The 25,101-nt window shown below is 47.0% G+C and overlaps 1 protein-coding gene across 3 annotated transcripts in view; it reads right to left on the reverse strand.

Moving 5' to 3' along the window:
* Nucleotides 1-948: 948 nt before the first annotated feature.
* The window catches only part of MRPS21 (mitochondrial ribosomal protein S21), a 90,709-nt gene continuing 66,556 nt past the window's right edge, over nucleotides 949-25,101 (reverse strand). For all 3 annotated transcript variants that reach the window (XM_085638018.1, XM_085638020.1, XM_085638019.1), the window contains exon 3: nucleotides 949-1,239. In XM_085638018.1, the coding sequence (XP_085494144.1) occupies nucleotides 1,059-1,239 (181 nt within the window). In that variant the 3' untranslated portion in view covers nucleotides 949-1,058. The remainder of the gene's footprint in view (nucleotides 1,240-25,101) is intronic.

Consider the following 25,101-nt stretch of genomic DNA (forward strand, 5'->3'; position numbering starts at 1 on the left):
GTGTAGTGATGTCTCTTTAATAGAGTTATAAGGCATGAGTGTTCTGGGTTCTTTGTTCTCGTGGTGGTGGGTGGAACACGGGCTGAACAGTTGGAGTGCAGCTGTGGACGTGTGTACATCTCTGTGCCTGTACGAGGTTGCTAATAAAGTGCTTACTTCGTTTACATCGCTTTTCATCTTATTACAGAGGCCCTTAGTCCTTGATGTCCGCCTCAAAGTCGACTCTTTCTGGCAAAATGCTGGTTCAACTTCAACGCCTGGAGCGTCCACCTCTTCAAGATGCGAATCCTCGCGCTCTCCAAAGATGTTCGGAGTGTCTTCTGCTGCCCATCTATATGTCATGGTGGCCAAGGTAAGGCAATGAGCACATCAGTTCCATAGAGTCTTTTTGTTACGGAACGCAAGACATGGCAAGCAGGAGTCCTCTCCGTGGTTGGGAGACAAACAGACTGCAGACTTCGTGAAGGCCAGGCCTTGGGTACTTGGTGTAGCAAGTAGGACAGAATCAAAATGGAGTTCTTTCCATCACGGGGACATTCTCAACCTGGACGGTGAGAGTCGAGGGGTATGTAACCGACACGGAGTCAACTAAAAGAGGACGACTGAAAACCGATGAGAAGAAGAATATTTTTATGGAAACTGATGAGATGAATCCGAGAGCTCAACAAGAACACCACATGGCATCGAACGGGAGCTCACAACGACACGTCTGAACCTGAAGCGGAGAAAAAACTATTTTTATTTTAATTAATTGCTTGTTTTAAAATAGTATAACAAGCTTTAATACATACAACGGTGATGACTGTATTCATATAAGATTTTTTTGCCGAACTGCAGTGGCAGATGTCCTATAAACAAAACTATAGAAGCCGAAAAACAAAATCATTCTGAACTTGAAAAAACACATTTCTGATGTTCATATGAATAATGGAAACCGACGAAAAACTATGCACTTGCAAAATTAAATTTAATCGGAATTTTCCAATAAAGTTCTCTTTTTAAAGGTGATGCAGCATTTCCTACAAGTCTTTGAATCTCTTTAAAATGTGCTAAGTGAGCTAGCATCCCAGCCACGGATCTTGACGGTTCTTTTGCATCAAAAATGCCACTTTTCTTGCCATTTCCATATTGTAAATTCGGCGGCAGTTTTCATAGTTCTCTCTCCGTCGCTTGATGCATGGCTTTTCGTAGTAGCGGCGTCGCTTGGCGTCTTCTATGATGCCATCCACAGTCAGAATTCTAGAGGAGGAACAATAACACACGTCATTGTTAGCTCAGTCACCACATGAAAGGAAAACTTTTCAACGTCAAACCAAGCTGCTCATATCGAAGACAACAGACCAACAGCAGACCCAGAAAAATCACTTACATCACTAGATGTGGCGGCAAGTTGGACTATTTCAAAGCCTTCAAGCATCCTGGTAAGAAGCCATTTGTAAACCATGTTGTAACGCGCCGTACGGCAGTCTGACTTTTTTTTTTAATTCATTTTGCAACGGGTCTGTGGCCATGTGGAACGGTAAAGTAAAAATGAACAATTAAGTGTGCATGAGTGCCAAAAAGAAGCAAGCATCCCAATAGGACTTTGCAGCTGCCAGATAAATAAATATTGAGGGACAGGAATGGAGTAGTGGGGAGCAATAGACCAGATAGGGATGGAGGGGCGGGGGGGGGGGGGGGCTGAAGCACAGGGAACCTCGGGAAAAGAAAAAAGAAAACATAGAAAACTCTGAAACAGTGTAGAGGAGTAATGGAGGGTGAGAAAGCAAAATGGGTGTGGGAATGGTAGGGAGAAGAAGTGGATGTGGGGGGGGAGCAGTAAAAGAAGGTATGCACTCTCATGGGGTTCCAAATTATAAATGGGGGTCTCTTAAGTCGAGGTCTCTTAAGTCGACAGTGGAAGGATACAACTTTTCCAATAAAAATGAATGTAAGGAAGAAATCCACTTAGAGGGTCAAGACAGGCATAGGAATTTTGAGGAAAACCATTGAATACAGAGCATAGACCTGAGAAAGACAAGAAAACCATCCAATCATGAGAGGACCTGAGATAGACAAGAAACCCATCCAATCATGAGAGAACCGGAGATAGACAAGAAAGGCATCCAATCATGAGAGGACCTGAGATAGACAAGAAACCCATCCAATCATGAGAAGGGCTGGCCCAAAGTCCACTCTACAAATTGTAATATAAACAAAAGGACAACTATATGCAAAACATAACAAGCACTGGCAAAGATAATAGGTCTCGCTTTTGTGACCTATTGGCTTCACCAATAGCTTGCAGCAGCGCTGCACAACATCCTCGATGCTGTGCAGCACAGCTGAAGATTAATAAAAAGACACCTTTGAAGCACATACCTACAAAATAACGCTGTTGCGTTTCATTTCCTTTTACCTACCAATCCAAATTGCATTAGTAACTAAAAATAAAGTGAATCGTACATCTTTTTTTTAAAAGCGGGTTGCTGGGGAGCAGAAGAAACAGGTAGAAGCAACACGGGGAGGGCAGACGAGGGAATGCAGAAGCAACACAGAAGGAGTGACAGGAAGGCGGAAGAAACATGGATAGTGCGGGTGGATTGCAGTAACAACAGGGGAGTTGGAGAAAGCAGCATGGTGAGAACCACATGGGCAAGCACAATAAGGAGGGAGCGGGGAAAAGCGGACGTACGACAGAGCAACACGGAGTGCAGGGGATGAGAAGTACATGAAGGAGACATCTTGAATAAACATGGAGTGCATGTCTTAAAAGAAAAAACAAGATCTTAAAAAAGCAAGCATTGGAAGCCGCGAAGGCAAACATTCACAAGAGATGTAAAGAGGCAATGCTCCATGGCAGGGGTAAACACAACACTGAAAAGCTGGGACACGAGTAAGAAGCAGGCAAATGAGAGTGACAAGGAAAGCCAACCAATGCTAAGCAATGGGTGGGCTCCAAGCCCCTGCATATCCCTGATAAAGCACCACGTCTCACAACCAGAAAATGTGTATTCATGGCCAACTGAATAGTGCTATGTCACAAGCTTCTCTAATGGCACGCCCCCTGTAATTCTCAACATGCTAACAAATCCTACGTCATAATTAACAAGTTACTGCTAAATCTCAAAGACAATTCTCAACAGGCCGCAAACTGTACGTACTATTGGAACATCTATTTTTAGCAGATCCACTTAAAGAGGAAACAGAAAGCAAACCTGCCGACCAAGTAAATACTTTTACTCAAAGAGCTCTGGGATCAGCTTTACTAAATGCAGGGCGGATTATCTCTCGCGCGGGCTGAGCACGAGGCGGGCTAGGTGCACGTGCTCGACCGCTCACAGCAGTTCAGTTGCGCCTCTTTAGTTATGCTATGTGTGGCGCAGAAAATGGAAGAAAAAAAAATACTAGGGCATCCCAAACATTCGGAGTCAAGGGATAGCAGAAAGGGGGCGGGGTCATGAAAAGCAGAGTCTGTCGGCCGATTTACACATTTTTGTTTATAAACTCTGCCACAAATAAATTGACAGCAGGGACAAATATGATTGAAATTATGATCTGGCTACTTAATCGGTCACAAACAGCCTGCATTTTAAAATATCTTAAGGGTTAAGGAATCTTCTGCAGAGTTCTTTGCGTACCGAACAGTTTCAAGGGTATAATAACAGCAAGAATACTCCGGTGGTTGATGCACCTCCTGGAGAAATCTGTGAAGTCCAGTCACAGGTCCAACTCACCAGAAAACAGACCAGCAGGTGAAGGTGCCTGTTGCAAAGCGCAATGTACAGCATGCAGGCCTCAAGGTTGTATTTTAATTGGAGAGCTTAGTGAGTCACTGCTTTAGCTGCAGATATTACTGTCTTACGATCAGTTCGCAAGTTACAATCCTTGCAATATAGCTCAGTGAGTTATGAACCGGCATCATGGAGCTGCATGCAAACTGAGAGGCAGAAGTGTAGGTGTTTTGTTTTTTGGGAGTATTACATAGTGCAAACTCGACCCGAAGGTATCAGAGCGCTTTACATGAGCATACGTTGTGTTACAGACGGACACATATATGTTTCTTATGCACGGGGAGATTAAGTGAGTTTCCCAGAATCACAGGATGTTGAGCATCCCTGCGGAGACTCAAACCCGGTTCCCCAGCATCGAGGTCAACCACTCTAGCCGTTAGACCACATCCTCTCCCGGTGTTTTATTACTACAACCTATTGTTGCTAAAAAAGGTTCCTTTCGGTGGTAAGAAAGACTTATTAGTCAGTACTACGGAAATGGTTACTAGTGTGGGAATCCTCCATCAGGTAGCTGTTCTGACACAAAGCACACAACGTGGGCAACCTGACTGTTCTGAATCAGCATATTACACTGGGACACATCCGGTTCAATAATAGCATCCGGGTCCCACTCACAGTTCCAGTGCTGGCTATGTTAGACGGATTTATGAATGGATGGGTAATTGGGGATACAGACACAGGGTATCAGTATAATCCGCATGCACCACAGAGGTAAGTAGTCTAGGGCTAACAATGTTAACCTTCTACACACGAAGTATTAAAATTGACAACAGTAATATCTGACAGTGACAATGCTTAGAGACAGCAGACTCAAATTATTATGTTCCACATAAAACATGCTGACAGTTACTCTGAATCCAACTATGGTGCCTCGGAATCCGTGTGACTCATGGGGCAGACCGTACATATGGTAAAAAGAGCTTTTAGGGGCCCTTTAGGAACATCCGCAGACTCTTAAAGATAGAACACATTTACATGTGCAAACGCTGCGTCAAGAACAGCAAACACCAGATCTATTGAAGTAACCCCATGTAAGAAGGTTGTAAAAACCTAGGAGCGTATTCACTGAGAGAAAAGAAGGAGGAAATCGCCTGTGAATTCCTGAATGTGTATTTTACCATGGGGTTTCTGAAAGTTTTTTATATTTACAAACTTATCATAGTGCGTGTGGCATAATGCATGTATGTCTATTAACATACGTATGTTTCCAAAACTGGTATGTGCACATGCCATGCATGATTAGTCTACAGCCTTACATGGTAAGACAATCTGCTGTTTTGATTGGTCGTGCTGTTAAACAAGACCTTCTATCTCTGCAGAAACTATATCACAGCCAGGAAGTTATTGTAATTGCCTAGGGGAAGGTCTTTAAGTGGGCCGGGTCCTGCCGGAGCTCAGTACCGGCAGTTTTAGAAATCAGGTGTTGGTACGGGTCCATATCGGGCTCTCCGAATTTGCCCTCGCCCTCAGACTAGAAAAAAATCTTAACTCTGCAGCAGTGCCACCCTTCACTGCCTCTGGGTTAACTCGTTATCTTTCTCACTCTCATCATGTCAGAACTGTAGCATTTTTAATATTCTAAACAACGAAGCAATACTTGTTGCTTATTTGTCTTATGCAGCTAACAACCATTGACAAAGCCAATAGTCCTGTCTTGTTGTAGGTGTGATTTTGCATGTTGAATTATATATCTGGATGCAATGATAGAAGCAGCAAAATACCAGTCGGGCAGAACACTGTGCTATGCACAGATTTTGGATGGCGTTCGATATACAAGAGCCCCAACACCTCATGAACGCAGAAATGCCAACTAGATGGTGGGAGTTCCTCCTGACAGTCAACTCATTTCTCTGCCTCCAATCAGTTTGTGCCCACAGGGGGGCCTAAAAGTTAGGTGAAGATGAGCCCAGGACCATTTGTCCGGCGTCCATTGGTTGGCCAGCCCACTGTCCATCTAAGTGGGTAGGCTTCAGTGCTATCTTTCTGTTTAGAGGTCTGTGCGCATGAATGACAGCTCATGCACTCCTCTATATGCACAGTGTGATCCATCAGCATATATGAGTGAATATATGCATGTACTATCGGTCACTCAGTATATGGACGTTAGAAAGGTCACCGGCAGAGTGAGGTGTACTGTCTGCAGCACTTATAAGCAGACGATTCAGGTGTGTTTGAGACGTGCTGGAAATGCATTAGAAAATGTGAATTAAAACACAGTATGTATATAATCTGTATTTGATAGTTGATTAAAACCATTCAAAAATAGATAAAACGATACTAATCCATTCATTAGCCTAACATTAATAGCATATAAAAATATTAAAATAACATTGATCATAAGGGCCCGAGGTTCAGCAGCATTAAATTCTCCCCAAAACTGGGGCGTTCTGTGTCGGCTCAACTTTAAAAGCAAACGCTAGTTGGCAACTACACAGTTGAATGAAAGTGTGAGTGTGTTACAATGGTCATAGTCTGGAAATTCACAGACACAGTCGCCTGCCACTTGCAGCTGGTTTGTTCTCTCGGCGCTTTATTCAGACGCTCAAAAGAGCAAGTATTTGCAATACAATTGGTCTCGCATTTGCGAGTGTTTAAGCTATTGCCATTGTAAATGACAATGCCTTTTATTTATGTATTAATTATCAAAACAGATAAATAATTGTTATTTACAATGCCAATACCTCAAACTCTGGTAAATGGGAGACCTATAGCTTGGAAAGTGAAAGCGCGCATGGCGTGCTGAATGTTGCAGGAGAGCACGTCGTCGTGCCTGCAGTAGGAGAAACTCATTAAAGACAATAGTGCTTGCAGACCAAGTAAGACTCCTCCTGTAACAACAGAAGTAAAGGGGCCAGTCCTCATGGGCGGTAACAAATGAAGACAAGGCGGTACTAAGGAGGGACTAACAAGACTATTACCGAATCAGAAGCCGGCATTTATGAAGGACAATGACACAAGCCAATGACAAATATGGGCAGAAAGTGGAAGGGGCTTCAAGTCCATACTCTAATTCACATGCCTCGCAGAGCAGCACATGCGCTGTACAGGTTCGACCTAAAAAAGGAAACCTCACTGCCCGTCTGTATATAATACCTGGGAGTTGAGTCTAATGCAGTTGCTGGTCTTTATACTCACAGGGCCGCTCACCTGCAACTTATGTTTCGGTTGTCCTCTCCACAACTTTGTCAATGAACTGAGCGCATCTCACCGTCAATCTACAGTCTGATGCTTGAAAGCAGTGTCAGATGGCCTCCTGGCCACAGTATGTGTGGTCACCTCATTTGCATTGCATCTCCCTGGCCAACTGTCTTGAGATATAAACAGCCACCGCTGTACGACAGCTCATATTGGGCTCATCTGGACTCTTACAATTCACGCAGACTCTCACCTTCGCTGTAGCGTCTAGACGCGATTTGGTATCAGTGTGCTGTGTAAATCCTCGAACGCAAAATCAACCACAGACTCTGCATTAATCTACCCTAGAATTTCACTATGACGCTATTGCAAATTATCTAACCAGAGACAGACAACGCATCCAATACCTGCAAGAAATCGACACAAAAAATTACAATTTCTGACAGTACTAGCAGCCACCACACGAGGTCGCTGTACCACAGCAAGCGCAAGAACACTGCTCTCCTCACAGTGCTCACCAGGCACCGTCCAATCAAAGCGACACTAAACGCCCACGACGCCCAAAACACATCTGGCCACACCTCTGACATGAAACTCCCCGACTAGTCACGCCTGCACCAGACACTTTCCCAGACACCTTTGAGTGAGCCCATGTGCGCGGGAGGGGCGTCTCTCTACTCAAGTTCTGCTTGTTCGTGCAAAGGCCTTCGATAGTTAGGGGACACTGTCTTGAATTTTAACATCCAAAAAGCAGCTATTCAAAACTCAGGGATTGTCTAGATAACTGCAACAAACATTTTCAGAAAAAACAGCTCTCCTAGGTGTCTGTCAGATTCGGAAAATTCCTGTACATTTTGCATATGCCAGGCAGGCTTTCAATCTGTGTGTATTTCGAGCTCAGAGGCTGTGTTAGGAAGGAATGGAATGATTGGGGCCAAGAAATAGGATTGCTGCAATGAGCAGGGTGTAGGGAAACACCACTAACATAACTCATTTTAGGATAGGGCTTCACACCCACTTCTAACGTTTCTAAGCACTGTGAACAGGTGTTACTGTAGTCGGTTTAAGAATACTGAATTTACTAAATTAACGGTCAAGTGGGCTATGCCAGCTTCAAGCTTGTAAGATGCAGATCACTGCATGTTTCAGCGGAGAGCGTTCAACTGACTGAGCCTTTTTGCCATGGGTACTCATTTATTGTAATAGTAGCTCGGATCAGAGGGCAAAATGGGCGGAAGCCACTGGGAACTAAGTTCACAAACTTTTTTAACAGTAACAAAACAGCTTCAATTTTTTTTGTTTAAAAGACTAACAACCAATAACTAGTCTTGAACATTACTGCTGACACTGATTTGCCTCAGGCTGAAAGGGAATGTGTGATGACTTGTGCTGCCAGTGGACAGAAGGACCAGACCGCTAAAGCAGAAACAAGCCTTCTCCCCGGGGTGCCTGACACCTGAAAGAATGGAAATTTGTGCAGTTGATTGAACAGCAACTTATAGAATATTTGGGAGCCCGGATAGGCTTTAATTGATTGAATCAATGGGACTTTGAGATCTGCTCGTACGCTGATGACACCCAGCTGAATAGATCTATTGTGGAGAAACAAGATGAAACCAGGGGCGGCTCCTCCGCTAAGGCAAAGGAGCGCCGCCCCACTGTTCTCGGAGCTGCGAAAAAAGGAAAAATAAAATGATAATAACATCATTATTATCATTTTATTTTTCTTAACTATGGGGCTAGGTTAGGGTGGGGCTGTGGTCACAGGGGGAGGAGTGGTGGGCACACTTTAAGTGTGTATGACTGTTTGGCCGACCGTCTTGAGCTGGTCAGTCATGCGCACGTTGCATGTTCCCGACCAGGCAGTAATGCACAGCCTGATGGGGAACAAGCACAGGCTCATAGTCCCCATCTGAGCACCGAACCACGGCACTCAGACCAATCACAACGCTGCATTGCAACATTGTGATTGGCTTAGGGGAGCCTGGGTGCTTCCTGCTTTTGCTCCGGGACTCGTCAGAAGGGAACCGGAGGAGAGACGCGGCCGGCCGAAGAGGTGTTTTTTTCTTTTAGTTCATTTTTTTCACCCCATCCCGACTCCCCACAATGCTCCCTGCCAGCTGCCACTAGATGAAACCTGAGACAAGCTAACCAAATATCTCTCAGAAGTAGCAGGTTGGATGCCAGATCACTTTTTGAAATTAAACGCTGATAGAATGGAGATCTTACTCTTCGGGGGAGCCCACAAGATCTGGGACTCCTCTTGGTGGCCCATATCACTTGAAGCGATGCCTAAACCTAAGAAATCAGCGAAAAACCTCGGGGTCATCATTTCCGATTCAACTTCCAGGCAGAAACAAGTCAGTGCTACATGAGGCAAATGCTTTGGTATCCTCAAATTCCTAAGAAGACTGTTTAAGCCGATACCAGGTGCCTGGTGAAAAACGATAGTCCAGTCTGTTATAACTTGCAGACTAGACTATGTAAATGCCCTGTATGTAGGCATGGCAGATTATTTATTCACAAGACCTCAGGTGATCCAAAACGCCGCTGCCATGCTGGTCTACAAAAGAGACCGATTTAGCTCAGCCTCGGCCTGCCTGGCAACCCTACATTGGTTACCAATGAGAAAAAGCTTCAAGCTTCTTTGCCATACCCATAAGGCATTATATAACAATGGTCCTGAAACTCTACTAGCCACAGTGCAATGATACTCCACAAAGCGACCAGAGGTCAGGGAGCCTGGCACCGCCAAGGTGAAGAGGATAAAAGAAAGCCAGAAGCAGCAGCTGCTCATTTTCACATGTGGCCGCCGCCCACTGGATCACTTTACTCCTAGATCTTCATTTTACGGACAACCATCTCTAGTTCAGAAAGAAATGCCTTTTAGAAGTTAATGTATTCTCTTTAGATATTCATACATTTTAGTCCAGTTCTCATAGTTGAAAGGAAATGACGGAGAGCCTTCTAGCGCCGTGATATCTCGTTGAGGATGAATGTTGCGCTCTATAAATACACTAAATAAATACATATAGCTACAATGAGAAGCTCTTTTTGAGAGGTACTGCAGAGGTGTTGCAGTTATGGAAGGTGTCCTTTTAATGGAAACCTATTAAAAAGGTTTGACTGTGTGTTACTAAATATATAACTTTTAAAACCACTTTAAGCACTTAAACAACCTTTTTTGCAGCTTGTGAAGCTGTTTCATACTGTGTGCAACACATTTTCTAAAAACAAATGACTTGCAGTGTTTTCTGACACATGCTGGGACATCACAGCATTATACATTTACATATGACAAGCCTGAGAACATATGCAGTCCCAAGGAAATGTATGAGAGGGAAAAAGGCACAAAAGTATCTGGACATGTAAACAGGGACTCACATAATTCAATTAGCTTTCTTTTAAAAGGTTTTAGAATGCTGAAAATACATAGGGAGAGAGCTGTTTGTTGTACTGCATCTTCATTTTTGGGCATTAAATTGTAAAACACTAATAAACATTTACACCAGGATTATTGGAATGAAGTAAAGGCCTGATGTGCGACCGTTTTTAGTGGTTGCAACTAGAAAATCGGGACTGTTGCGACGGCTTTTCGCATGCACCAACCGTATTTTGCGATTTGGTAACCTATTATTGACTCGCAAAATAGGGTTTTTGCGAGTCGGTGTTAGGAAAGGACGTGCTTGTGAAGCGCCTAAGGAGACCTTAGAACATGTAATGATCTTGTGCCAGCTTAAACAACCAGTAGGCACTGCTGGATTCTTCTGCTTTGTGGGAACCTGGGCATTAAAGAGCATAAGGTTGCCCTAAGGATATTAACGACAGACTCCAGCAAACCATTGATCTTTGCCCTCTCCCAATATTTGATGGTTATGTGGAGAACCAGTGACAAATTATGCGTTTCCCATGAGAAGTAAACTAGTGCTGCTGTGTTGATATGCACAACCTGAGTATTTTAACCATAATTGGCTCCTTTCGAGCTCACTCTTATCAAAAGTAGCGATGAAACACGTGTTTTAAAGTTCAATGACGAATACTGTACACATGACTGTCCTGTTTAAAGGCTATTTTTACATATACCTGGTCTTATATTTTGCATTTACATATTAATGATTATTTATTCTTCTATTGTCTATATATGTGCTTTTTATGGCCGCTAAGCCGAAATAAAGGTTTTCTGAATCTATATCAAATACAGGACAAGAAATAGAAAGATATGATATAAAAAGGAACACAACTTGTTGAATGAGTCTATGATCTCCGTTTCCTTGGATTAACATAAAAACAGTACAGTGCATCGGTATAATGAAGTTTATAACAACAAAACACTGCAGGAGTGTTTCTTTGCAATGCAGATTACCGTTGTACAAACAAATAAAAAATGCTTCCTTTGAAAATATTTGGGATAGCATCTGGAATTAGAAATTGAGAAAGTCTTAGCACGTAGTTTCACGCCTACGTGTTCACAATGTCTATCCTGAGCTTTCATACTGTGTAATGCTGGGAGATCACTTCATTTGCATGTGCTTCTGTTCCCATCGCATCCAGAACAGAAAGAATTTACAAACGGGCTTGACATCATTAGGAGGCGGAGCTAAAAACAGAAACATCGCATCCAGGAATAATTAAAACGAGAAAGAGGTTGTGCTGCAGAAGTTTGCAAAATCACTCACATTTTGGTTCACGACAAGAAACACTTGGTTGCCGAGTTCGGAGAACCAGGCAGATAATAGAGATGGCAAGAGCTATACCGGATGATATGCCAACTTGGCAACGAGGTACCTTTCCGTAAAGTAGGTCAATGATGTTCCTGCTTTACAGGCTTCAGATGCACTAGATTACTGGAAGGATGCAACTTCATATGCTGTGCAATTTAGTGCTTTCAATGGAAATACAGAAGTGCTGGTACTCCACCATTAAAAGTATTATACCTGTGATGAGAAGTGCAATTACTCTCCTTTTCAAACGAAAGAAATGCAAGTACTTAGTACCGAGCAAACACAAGGAGATGATGGACGAAGCACTGAAACTTTTCAGACACTAGCGAGCCTGGCTGATGAGGGGTGAAACCCTGAGACCGGTCCTAGGATGCTTGTTTCCAGTCCAGGGAGCACCTGGCCAGGCAGTCCGGGCTGGACTGATTTGCACATGGGTGGGTTCAAACTGGAAAGGCAATGGTAGCAAAGAAACAATGGATTTAGGCTCAGACCTCTGTACTGGTGTAAATGTATGTCATTGTTCTGCATTCTGTTCATCAATTGTTCTTTTTGCATCGGTACTCCGTATCGGGCAGTACCACTGGCACAAATCCATCCAGGGCCTTGCGCCGCCCTACCGTATGCAGATGATGTATTGTGTTATGCAGGATGCACCAGCACACAGAACACCTTTAAAGTGGGCTTTAAACACCACACACTTCTAGTGTAAGGAGTCTGCCATTTCACCCCATCCCAACAGTCTAAACTCCATGGCAGAGCTCAAATTATCTGTGAATTCAATGTGCAACGCTCAATATAACTATTAGAAGCCGGTAAAATACCCTACAGCACGGAGCAGCCCTGCTCAGATGTATGAACGCTGCAGTAACTTGTTCAAAGGTTGATGAGAGTTACACAGACGTGATCAACAGGGAGGTACTGAAGAGTACAATGGACGCATCAGTGAGTAATGTGTTATTATTTGTATTAAACAACACACAAGTAGTTTATCACCGACCGGCTTTGCATTTACGTCCACTTCCCATTTATGTTTTTGTTTGTTACCATCTCAATCTCGCGCCTCCTATTCTGTTTGATGCACCAACTATGCAGCAAATCCACAAAAGGGCTACCTATCCGCAAAGAGCTTCAACGGCTCCTTATGGGTAGTAGGCGCTATATAAACCGACAAGATGCTCCACGAACAGATACAGCAGAAGCTAAAAATGGGGTGCAACGTGCTTTTACGGCAGTGCTTGAAATGGAGAAAAAAAAGTGCAGGTACTCAGGACCAGAGTACCTGCTTGTTTCTGAGAAGTGTCAGTACTCTCCCATTAAAAGTATTATGTACCCATTAAAAGTATTGTGTAATCCTTGAGAAGTACCGGTACTCTCCCTCTCAAAATAAAAAAGTGCTGTATTCCGTACCGGACAGTACCGGCCCATTTAAAGCACTAAATTAGGGAAATGAATTGCAGAGAGCGGAAGTCATGTCAAATGTTTTTACTTCATAGATGTTTTTTTTTCAACATCGTTACTAAACCGTGTGGCGTTCAAAAAACAGCCACGTGCAACAATAAGCTGGGTTTCATAAAGCTGCGTGAGTGGAAATCATTCGATAATGCTACGTAGAAAAGGGTCGCGTCACTCTGGATACGAAAGCACGGACCAGAGATCCGTGACTCGCCCGAAGATGCTATTCTCGAAAGAGACCGTCAGCGGAAGGCGCGCTGCTGCGGTCCGGCAGGTCTCCCAGGCCGCGTTCACATGTTCGTGCCAGCGCGTTCACATGTTCGTGCCAGCGGCCAGCATCGAACTCGTGTAAACAGACTGCCCTTGAATGAAGGCCGTGCTCCCGCCCCTCGGCGGACCCAAGCCAATCAGCAGCGGAGCCCGGCCCGCCCGCTCCTCGAAGGTTATCCAACCAGAGAACGCTGCCTCGCGGCGTCAGGGCACCACGCTCCGATTATGCAACCGCATGTGCTCCAGGCTATAATCTCATGGGAGGCCGCGCACGTGTCCCGCACACACATCCGCGCGCAGGAACAAATTGCAGAGCTGCTGAGGAATGACTCCCTCCCCCCGCATCAGGTTCGTAAACACGCCTCGCAGCCAGGCGAGCGCGCACATGATCTGGAACGGGGAAGCCTCGCATATCTGTGTCGGCAGCTCCAACCCTCCACCTCAGCCAGGCAGCAATGGTGTAGGAAGGCGTGTGTTGCACAGAACGATAAACTGCGTCTGCACACACGTTTACACCACAATTCCACCACAAAGGGACACAATTGCTATACCATTACCAGGACCGCTGGAATTATGCAGCAGAGGTGCACCAAATTATGCAGAAGCGTTGACTAAATTATGCGGCAAGAAAAGTCAAATTATGTGGTTTAACAAGGCATATTTTTTCATAGTCCTACTTCATTCTTTTGTAATTTTTGCACAGGGTACTACTGTCTGGGCAAAGATTTTACTCTCTAGTGCCAGTCTAACAAAATACTGTAATAAGCAAATGAAAGATGAACAGTTCACCTTTGTGAAGGGCATTCCACTGCTAGTGGATGCGTCGCCATCTTTTAGTAACATTTGAGCCGTCTGAACAAGAAACAAATTGCGTAATTCCAATGGATGTAACTATTGCCCAGTCCGTTTTTGAGAAATATAGGCCACAGCCTCCAGTGGCATGTATAACCAAAACCTGAACAACAAATTAAATAAAAAAAACAGTGAATCGCTGCAGCTAGTCTACATGAAGGTGGTTGCAGTAAGGTTGCATAACTAGCCACATAACTGCATAAAAAATACAACTTTTTCACACACCCCAGTCCTCAAATAACGCACTACATTATTCGACCCTTGCAAAGCCGGTGCTGTGTATAATGGTAGGCTTTGAGAGACAGCTGCCAAGTTTTCAATGTGACAGGTTTTGCTTTGAATTCAGGCACCCTGTTCAGTGTCGAGGATAAAAATAGCACAACAAGCACCGTAATACTATGGACAAAAGGTGACACAATGATGCACTCAGACCTGAAGTTATTTTTCAGGTCCAAACCGGTTTTCTTTTTTATGATGTTGACACTTTGTTCTTTGCAACAGTAAAAATATATTTTCAAGAAATAGCACATAGTAATTTTTGAGACATGCGGCAGGTTGAGATCGCGATATTATTTGTGTGTGTTGTGAAGATCTCAACAGTGCGCATGGTTACCAATACAATTTCTGAAACCATTCTTCATGGTTTACAAAAGAGAGACAGGTGAGCATAAGCAATATTGGCTCACCAACTACTCAGAGGCTCCAATTCCCTGGAATCTGTCTGAGTGGAAACCTTACACAGAACGAGAAGATAGGGACTTGTGCAAGTGAACATATGTGACAGGCGTACGCTAGAATACATGCTTAGACAACTCTCTCTGAAAGCAATGATAGATGCGTCTTTGCCAACGCCTGGGTTTTGGCATGAAGTTCAGGTGCGGTTGAGTCTACTGCGTTTCTCAACGCTTGCTTGTCAGTTTAGGCACTGTGCTACAAGTGATCGCATTCAGTGAGGACAGCGTTTAGGGTGGAAGCTCGGTACAACCCCAGTACTGGAGACCCTGTAGTGAGACCTGGCTCAGGACTGCAGCAGGAACCCTTCTTCACTCCCTTTATGCTGCCTTCCACATCTTGTGCTAGGGAACCCAGAGTGTACGCACACAGCTGACGCAGACTGCCCTGAGATGTAAGTATTACAGAGAGAGACTCTCCCTCTGGTGGAGGCGGCCAACCTTTCCGCGCAAGGGGCCACTGTACCTACTCTGCTGTCAGCCTCGCACGCTGTGGACACTGCAGAACCACAACCCTCACCCACGAGACATTGTGCTATTAGGTCGGCTGTCTGTGGACAGTACAGCCAGACAAGCCAGTGAAAAATGGAGTGGGCTGTGAATAATGTCCCCAGTGCAAAATTCCTGTAGCACAGGTGAGATTTTCCAAGCCTCGAGCTAACTACAGGAACTAGGTCTCAAATCAGATATTGGGCTTGTGGAGTGGAGGAGTAAGAAAAAACACACAAAAGGAGGAAGAGAGAAACAAAGGGTAGAGGGAGTGTGGGGAGAGAATAGGGAAGAGGAAGTAAGGGGAGAAAAAGTATGTGGTGGAGAGGGCAGGCAGTCAGGGATGGAGTGTGACAGAGGAGAGCAGGGTACCAGACAGTGAGAGAGAGAGAGGGGTAGGGAATAGTGTGATAGAAGTGGTAGAAGAACAAGCATGGCCAAGTCAATAGGTTTCGCCCATGCACGACCTCTTGGCTTTGCCAATATGTTTCAGCCATGTTGTACACCAGAGTAGCTGCTGTTCAGCATGGCTTAAAGTTAGAAGGGTAAAGGAGAGTGGAGTGCCATAAAGTGGAGTTGAGTCTTATGGAGTGGCGTAGAGTGCTATTTAGTAGAGTTAAGGGTCATGGAGACAAGTGAAGTGGAGTGTCATGGAGTACTGTACAGTGTCGTGGAGGGAGTAAAGTTTTGTAGAGTGGAAGGGCATAGCGTTGAGTGGCGTAGAGTGGAGAACAGTATCAGAGTGGAGTGGAATGGAGTAGAGTCATGGTGTGGTATAGAGCAGAGTGGAGGGATGAAGAGGGTGTACAGCGGAGTAGATTGTCATAGAGTGGAGAGGTCTGTCAGACTAGAGTGGAATGGAGTGGCATAGATGGAGTTGCATAGAGCGTCTTAGAGTGAAGTCGTTTTGTAGAATGGCATAGAGCGGAGTAGAGTGCTGTAGATTGGAGTGGCGTAGAGTGCTAGTGGAGCAGAGTTTATTGGTGTAGAGTGGAGTATCGTAGAGTGGCCCAGGGTGAAGTCGTGTTCGGTGGAGCAGAGTAGTTTGGCGTAGAGTCCATTGGTTTGGACTAAAGGTGTGTAGAGTTCACTGGCGTAGAGTGCAGTGACGTAGGGTAGCATAGAGTGCAGTGGCGTAGTAAAGCGGTGCAGAGTAGATTGCAGTGGCACAGAGTGCAATGGCGTAGAGTGGAGTGGCATAGAGTGGAGTGTCGCAGAGTGGAGTAGAGTGGCGAAGAGTTGAGTGGCGTAGAGTGAAGTGGCGTAGAGTGAAGTGGCGCAGAGTGAAGTGGCGCAGAGTGAAGTGGCGCAGAGTGGAATAGAATAGAGTGGCGTAGAGTGGAGTGGTCAGAGACGGGAGTGGCGTAGAGTTGAGTGGTGCAGAGTCTAGTGATGTGGCATAGAGTGCAGTCATGCAGAGTAGAGTGCAGAGTGTAGGGTCATAGAGTGATGAGGAGTAGAGGTGCAGCGAGCAGTGATGTAGAGTACAATGGTACAGAATAGAGTGGCATGAAGTGCAGTGGTGCAAAGTAGTTGACGTCGGTGCAGTGGCGGCATGGGGTGCTTTGGTTTTGAGTAAAGTGGTGTAGAGCGCACTGGTGTAGAGTACAGTGGTTTAGAGTACAGTGGAATAGCGTAGATTGCAGTGGCGTAGAGTGCAGAGGTGTAGAGAAGATTGTTTCAGAGTAGAGTGGAGTGATGAGGGTACAGTATAGTGATGTAGGGCAGAGTGCAGTGGCACAGAGTAGAGTGGCACAGCACTGATTGCAGTGGCGTAGAATGGAGTGCCGCAGAGTGGAGTAGAGTGACACAGAGTAGATTGTTTCAGAGTAGATGGAATGGTATAGAATAGTCTTGGGATATACAATGAAAACATACAAAATAACAGATAACGTCAAATATATAAGGGGTAGCAGTGCACTCTAGAGGAATCATGTTTGTATACTTCAAATTAGGCAGTGTTCCTACGTGGAATGCATTGCAAGTCATGCTCTGTTTGCATGAGATTCGTGCAGAAACGACAGTGTCTTTGGTGCTCCTGAAAACATGTTTTCCTCCTTGAGCTACCTCGTCAAAGACACTGGGACGTCAACCACAGTTTGAAACTCAGGTCTTCAAAGCAGCATGTAGCGCCTGGAAGTCAGCCAACTGAGCTGTCAGGGCTTGTACTGAAGCCTGCAAGTGCAAGACTGCTACACAAACCTACCCACTGTACTGGGGTGCTGTGGCGTGGGTACTGTGTCAGCCTGTTGCTTGGTGGTTAGTGCTGCTACAAATAAAATGACAATGAAGTAACAATTCACTAACTCATAGTGCTGTACAGGCAACAATTCTTCTCACAGCCAGGAGAGAAGTGTTCATCATCAAATTACACTGACAGGCAGGCCTGGCAGTGTATCTGCGGGTGAGATCAATCAATTAATCAATCAGGAAATTGTAAGCGCGCTACTAGAGGTCACTACTCACGAGGTCCTAGGTGGGCAGAACTGGGCTGCGCAGAGCAAACAGGGCCAGCCCACCCCTTTTTCTATTCAGGTGCAATCAGACTGAAGGCAGTGAGGGTTAATCACTCACCGAATTAGGTGACACGCCTAACCAATCATACTGCAAGTGTCAGACTTGCTGCCTTAGAGACAGTCTAGAGAGCACCCATTGCCACTATCACTTGGAGTGACACAGCTGCAGAATATATGAACCAAGGCCGCTATTAAAACCGCCTGCACAAGCACACTGAGGCTGAACACAGAGACGAGCTTTAGTGTGTGACAGTCTCAGGTGCTTGCAGTTATGCTGTGAAAACGTATGCATGTGTTGGGCTGACCTGTGATGCATGGCACTTGGCAGGGCTGTAGAGGGAGGAAAAAATACATGCACTGTATTACAAGGATAATGCAAATCACAAATGTATTTGAGACTCGCACAGTCAAAACTGAGATTCCTTGTGAGGTATCCTACAGTAATATGGACTCCGGAATATGTATGTGTCACCAGAATATTGTGGACAAAGCATCAAGGAATAAAATATCATCAGGCAAGTATCGCTTTCCCTAAGTCCACACGTATATACCTAAATGATACACATATCTTCAAGGCATGTAGATGGAACTTAAGAACAGTAAATCTATACTTACCCACAAGCAATCACATTCCCAATATTTTGCACCGCAATATTTTGGCCTCAGTATGATGGTAACATGGTACTTCTGCGGTTGATATTTTGACATACAATTACAATGGAAAAATGGAGTGAGAGAGGTCCACTCCTTTTCAGGATTTGCAAGGAAATATATAAATGATATTAAAGCACAGCAATCGATAAGCTGCCCTGGTCAGAGGTAAAGCTGTGCCGTTGGAGGTGTCCACACGGGCAGGTTTACCAATCCGAAAAAACAAACACAAGTATTAACGGAGTAGAGAGAGGTCATGCCTCCCCTGATGTTGCTGGTGCTAAGTGTCCGTTACTTTACCTTTGCCCTCTCTACCACTGTAGTCCTTCAAGTGTCTGGTACTACAACACCTGCTTAATGCAAAGTCTGAAATCTGTTGTCCAATACAGACCTGACCGCGACAGCGCCAGGGATCCTGACTCTACGACCACCCACCGCTACGCATTAGGGGCCCTCCTCGCACTCAACCCCGGAAGGAACAACTGCCAGCTGTCCACACCGAACACCATCCTAGGCCAGTTCTCCTGCCGCCACTGCCAACAAACCTTCACCACCCTCACTGCCCCCACGCTGGCTGCCAACACTACCGTAGCCCTGAAGCGCATCCTCCTTAACGTGCGCTCCCTACACAGACATGCCGTAGAGATCTGGGACCTCCTCAACACTCTCGCCAGACGTCGCCTTCTTTAAGGAAACCTGGACCAATACCTCCTCCACCCCCCGACATCGCCACCACCAATTCCAATGGCTACAAGATCCAGAGAAAGGACCGCCCCAATCACCCATCGCACACAAGAGCTCCCTCCGACTCTCCACCTCCATCACGAGCGACCCTTCCACTACCACGGAACACCTTCACTTCCAGATCCAGACCAGCCCTAGAACCACGCTTCGCGCCACCCTCACCTACAGACCCCTGGACCTCACACTTCGTTCGCCACGACCATCACTGACCTCATCACACCCCAAGTCATCGCCTCCATGGACTACATACTCATCGGAGACCTGAGCTTCCACCTCGACAACCTCAACAACCCCAACTCCACCGCCCTCCTGAACAACCTTGCCAACATCAGACTGAAACAGCTCGTCAACACCCCCCACCCACAAGGCAGGACACACCCTCGACCCCATTTTCGCAGGTGGGAACATCTGCTTCAGCCACACCATGTAGCCCCTCTGAACGGACCACCACTGCATACACTTCTCTTTCAACACCGCCACCGCTCTCAAACCCACTCCTTGTCCTCCGCAAAGGAACAGGAGCAAGGTCAAAGAGGAGCACCTCAACTCCGCCCTCATCCACGACCCCCCGCCTCGACCAATGCCAACTCTGCAGCCAAGGAACTACACCGCTGGATCACCAACTGCGCGGACAAGCTTGCACCCCTCCGCACCACTGACAGACAACGCCTCCTGAGGCCACCTGGTTCACCACCGACCTCCAAGAAGCCAGACGCTCCTGCAGACGTCTCGAAAAGCGATGGCGTAAACAGCAAAACCACGGAAGACCTGACCACCTACAAGAAGGCCAAGACAGAAACCATCAACGTATAAGATCCACAAAGAAGACCTTCATCCGGAACAAAATCCTCACCAACTCCAGCAACTCTAAGGAACTCTTCAACATCAAACAGCAATTCACTAACCTCCCCCCCCCCCCCCCCCACACCTCCCCCCAGTGAAGCCACTGACGCCACTCCCTCCCAGGACCTCTGCAACAAACTCGGCTCCTACTTCCACCTGAAAATCACGGCCCTATACGACAACTTCAGGGAGCAGTCTCCAGAAACCACCCTCCCCTCCATCAACCGCAGCCGGCCCACTATCACCGCCTGGACCCTGGTCACCACCGAAGATACCACCACAACCATGAAGAGCACTCACTAGGGAGCCCCTATGGACCCCTGCCCGCCGCACATCTTCCACAGAGCCGCTGCCGACATAGCGCCTGAGCTTCGACGGACCATCAACGCCTCCTTCGAATTTGGCACCTTCCCTGACAACTGGAAGCACGCAGAGGTCAAGCCCATCCCCAAGAAACCCTCTACAGATTCGACAGACATGAAGAACTACCAACCCATCTCTCTCCTTTCCTTTGCTGCCTAAGTCACAAAGAAGATTGCCAACGCCCAGCTGATAACTTCATCAATCCCTCCCAATTCGGATTCTGCAGGAACCACAGCACCAAGACTGCCTTCCTCGACACCACAGATGACATCCACACGCTCCTCGACCAAGGCCACACCGCAGCCCTCATCCTACTCGACCACTCTGCAGCCTTCACCACCGTCTTCCACCGCACTCTCACAGCCAGACTCCACAACGCCAGAATACAAGGGACCACCCTCGACTGGCTCCGCTCCTTCCTCGTCGGCAGAGCCCAAAGGATCAGACTCCCGCCTTTTCTTCCGAACCCACAAAGATCAACTGTGGAGTACCACAAGGATCATCACTCAGTCCCACACTCTACATGGCCCCCCTCACCACCATTGTCAAACAGCATGGACTCAGTATTGTATCCTACACCGATGACACCCAGCTCATCCTCTCCCTCACGAAGGAGCCTAAAACCACCAGACTCAGCTTCCAAGAAGGAATGAAAGACATTGCAGCTTGGATGAGCAGCAGCTGTCTGAAACTCAACTCGGAGAAGACAGAAGTCCTCGTCCTTGGACCCACCTCCTCAGCTTAGGACAACTCTTGGTGGCCCCCCGCCCTTGGCAACCCCCATGGACCACGCCCGAAACCTCAGCATCATACTCGACTCCCCCCTCACCATGACCCGATATCAACGTAGTGGCCTCCACCTGTTCCAACACCCTCCGCATCCTCTGCAAGACCTTCAAGTGTATCCCCCTGAAGCCAGAAAGACCGTCACCCACGCACTCATAACTAGCAGACTGGACTACGGAAACGCCCTATACGCTGGAATCAACGAATGCCTGCTACGCAAACTACAGACCATCCAGAACACCGTGGCCAGACTCTTCCTTCGCATCCCCAGGCATGAGCACATCACCAAAAACCTGCCAGACCTCCACTGGCTCCCTGTCAAGAAGAGAGTGGCCTTCAAGACACTCTCCCACACCTACAAATCCCTCCACAACATTGGACCCAAATACCTCAACGATAGAGTATCCTTCCACGTACCCAAAAGAAACCTACGCTCCGCCGACCGCGCTAGCAGAAATCCTGCGCACCCACAGAACCAGAGCAGGTGGAAGAGCCTTCTCCTACATCGCGGCCAAAGCCTGGAACAAACTCCCAGTCAACATCAGACGCTCCCCTATGCTACACACCTACAGGAATAGCCTCAAGACCTGGATCTTCGGCTGAACTGGAGCTGCCCCCCTCCCCCAGCACCTTGAGACCCTCGTGGTTGAGTAGCGCACTTTAAACCCCCCGATTGACTGATTGACCTCTTGCTACATTGGCAAATGGTGGTAAGGATTCCCAAAAACAGTTTTACTTCAAGAATTCTGGTGAGGTAGGATTTCAGTCCATCCTTACAATCAGCGTCTTTCTCTATGCCAGAGTGAGTCACAGCCAACTGGCAGGCTTGCATCCCATACGCTCTGTGAACAGAGTGACACGATGTCCCCTGCCCAATAATTAATTAGGCTAGGCCTAGCACTCTTAGGAATATAAACAGAAAACTAAACATATTAGGAACAAAAAAGGCCTTTGAGTCCTAAAGAACCTAAAGAACAAGTAACTTACCTTCGGTAACGATGTATCTGTAAGAGACATATATTTTTTTATGGGTTCCTTACCTTAGAATTATCCCCAGGTGTCAGACTGTATCCGGAGAAATTTTTTCGTAGCAGTACCCCTGCGCATGGTAGGTGGCGTCGGTCGACTCCGCGTTCGTCGTTCGCATCGTGCTCGCAGGGATGATGTCGCGGTATCTACTTAGACGCCACCCTCGCGCTCTGATGTCAGTTCTTTACACGACATTCCACGCCAGAAGTGCAGAGCCATGCAAGACACTGACCACTGGTGCACAAAAACTAGGGCCCGGAATGGAAGTCCCTTACCCTAGAAGTCAGTTCGCAGGACGGGGAGGATGGGTGGGGCGGTAAGGAATCCATAACCAATATATGTCTCTTACAGATATATAGTTACCGAAGGTAAGTAACTTGTTCATCTGAAAGAGACAGTTATGGATTCCCTACCTTCGAGTAGATACCCCAGCAATACCAAGCCCCGAAGTGGGTCTGAAAACTAAGTTCACACCAGAGAGTCCTGGAGAACTGAATGGCCAAAGAGGCTGTCTCTCCGGACTTGGCTGTCCAGGCAGTAATGTTTGGTGAACATGTGCAATGAAGCCCACGCGGCTGCCTGACAGATGTCATGAAGGGGAACACCACGTCCCAAAGCAATAGTGGCTGCCGTCGCGCTGGTGGAATGGGTGCGGAGTCTTACCGGAGGATCCTTCTTTGCCAAGGAATAACAAATTTGGATGCAAAGAACGACCCACAAGAGATCTTCCGCTTTTGCACGGCCCGGCCTTTCTTCGCGCCCACATAGCCAACACAGAGCTGGTCATCCACCCGGAATTGTTTTGTGCGCTCCAGATAGAAAGATAGCGCATGTTTTGGATCCAGACGGTGAAGCCTCTCTTCCTCCTTTGAAGGATGTGGGGGCGGGAAGAAGGTGGGTAAAGTGATGGTCTATCCAATGCTGAAAGAGGTAACCACTTTGGGAAGGAAAGAAGGCCTAGTCCTACGGACAACCTTGTCTGGATGACCAGTCAGGAAAGGAGGCTTAAAAGACAGAGCCTGAAGCTCACTCACCCTGCGAGCAGAGGTGATGGCAATCAGAAAAGCAGTTTTTAAAGTTAAAAGTCTGAGAGGACAGTTATGTAGTGGCTCGAAGGGAGCACACTTGAGATAAGTCAAAACCAGATTCAAGTCCCACTGTGGCATTATGAAAGGAGTAGGAGGAAAAAGATGAGTAATGCCCTTAAGTAATCTATTTACAATAGGGGACTTGAAAAGAGAAGGCTGACCAGGAAGCCGAAGAAAGGCTGAAATGGCCAATAGATAGCCGTTAAGTGTGCCCAGAGCAGAGCCCTACTGGGTCAAAGAAAGGAGGAACAAAAGAACCTCGGAAAGAGGGGCGGAAAGGGGATCCACAGCCTTTGCTGTGCACCATGCCACAAATTTGTTCCATCTACAGGTGTATACCATTTTAGTGGAGGGACGCCTGGCTGCCAGAATTACATAACAGACTTCGGGAGGAAGGTCGAAAGCTGTCAACTGTCGCCGCCCAATCGCCACGCAAGGAGGTGGAGACTGGACAGGTTCGGTTGGAGGACCGTCCCCTGCTGCTGCAACAGAAGATCCTCCCGAAGAGGCAGTCTGATCGGAGGATCGATGGTCATGTGTAAGAGCTCGGGATACTAGACTCTCTGTGCCCAATCCGGAGCCACAAGGATAACTTGGGCCCGGTCGCTCTTGATCTTCAGAACTCTGGGCAGAGGTGGTATAGGCGGGAAGGCGTACAGAAGAACACAACTCCACTTGCGACGAAAATCGTCACCTAGCGAGTGCCACCTTGTAAATTCCAACGCGCAGAACTGCTGACATTGCGTGTTCTCTTCAGTGGCGAACAGATCTAACCAAGGCTCAAACCACTGCTGAAAGCGACCTTGTACCACCTCCGAGTGAAGACGCCATTAGTGATCCATCATGCACCTGCGGCTGAGTTCGTCCGCCGGCATTCAGGGAACCTGTCAGGTGTTGAATCACCTGAGATATGCCCTGGTGTTCCAGCCATGTTCAAAGGCAGGGAGCCTCTTAACATAAGGTCCACTACCCCACCCCACCCTGTTTGTTTGAGTATCACATGGCGGTGGTGTTGTCCGTGAACACCTGCACTACTCTTCACCTGACAGAGGGATGGAATGTCTTCAGTGCAAGATGAATCGCCCTGAGCTCCAGAAGGTTGATATGGAGCCCGGACAAGAGGCCTCTGATCTTCGGCTCTCCCATGTGGCCGCCCCATCTCAGGAGTGACGCATCGGTCACCACTGTGAACTCTGGATGGGGAAGGGATAGGGATCTGACGGCGACCCAAATCTGGTTCGTTAGCCACCACTTCAACTGGTGTGCAGTGCCCTCACAGATCTGGACGCAATCGGAATGATTCCCCTGATGCTGCGCCCACTGGAACTTTAGGTCCGACTGCAGAGCCCGCATATGCCACCTGGCATGATCGACCAGCAGGATGCAGGAGGCCATGAGGCCCAACAGCCTCAGGGTAATTTTGACCGAAACCAGGGATAGAGGCTGAAACATGAGTATCATAGCCAGAATATCCCGGACTCACTGCTCGGGAGGATAGGCCCGAAACTGCTCTGTGTCCAGAACCTCACCGATGAAAAGGAGTCTCTGAGAAGGGATAAGGTGTGACTTCGGCGCGTTAATTGTGAACCCCAGCGAATGCAGGAGGTCCGCCATAGTCTGGAGGTGGGAGACGACAGTCTGGGGCGAGCTCGCCTTCA

This window comes from Triturus cristatus, chromosome 12, assembly GCF_964204655.1.
Source record: "Triturus cristatus chromosome 12, aTriCri1.1, whole genome shotgun sequence".
Taxonomy (NCBI): Eukaryota; Metazoa; Chordata; class Amphibia; order Caudata; family Salamandridae; genus Triturus; species Triturus cristatus.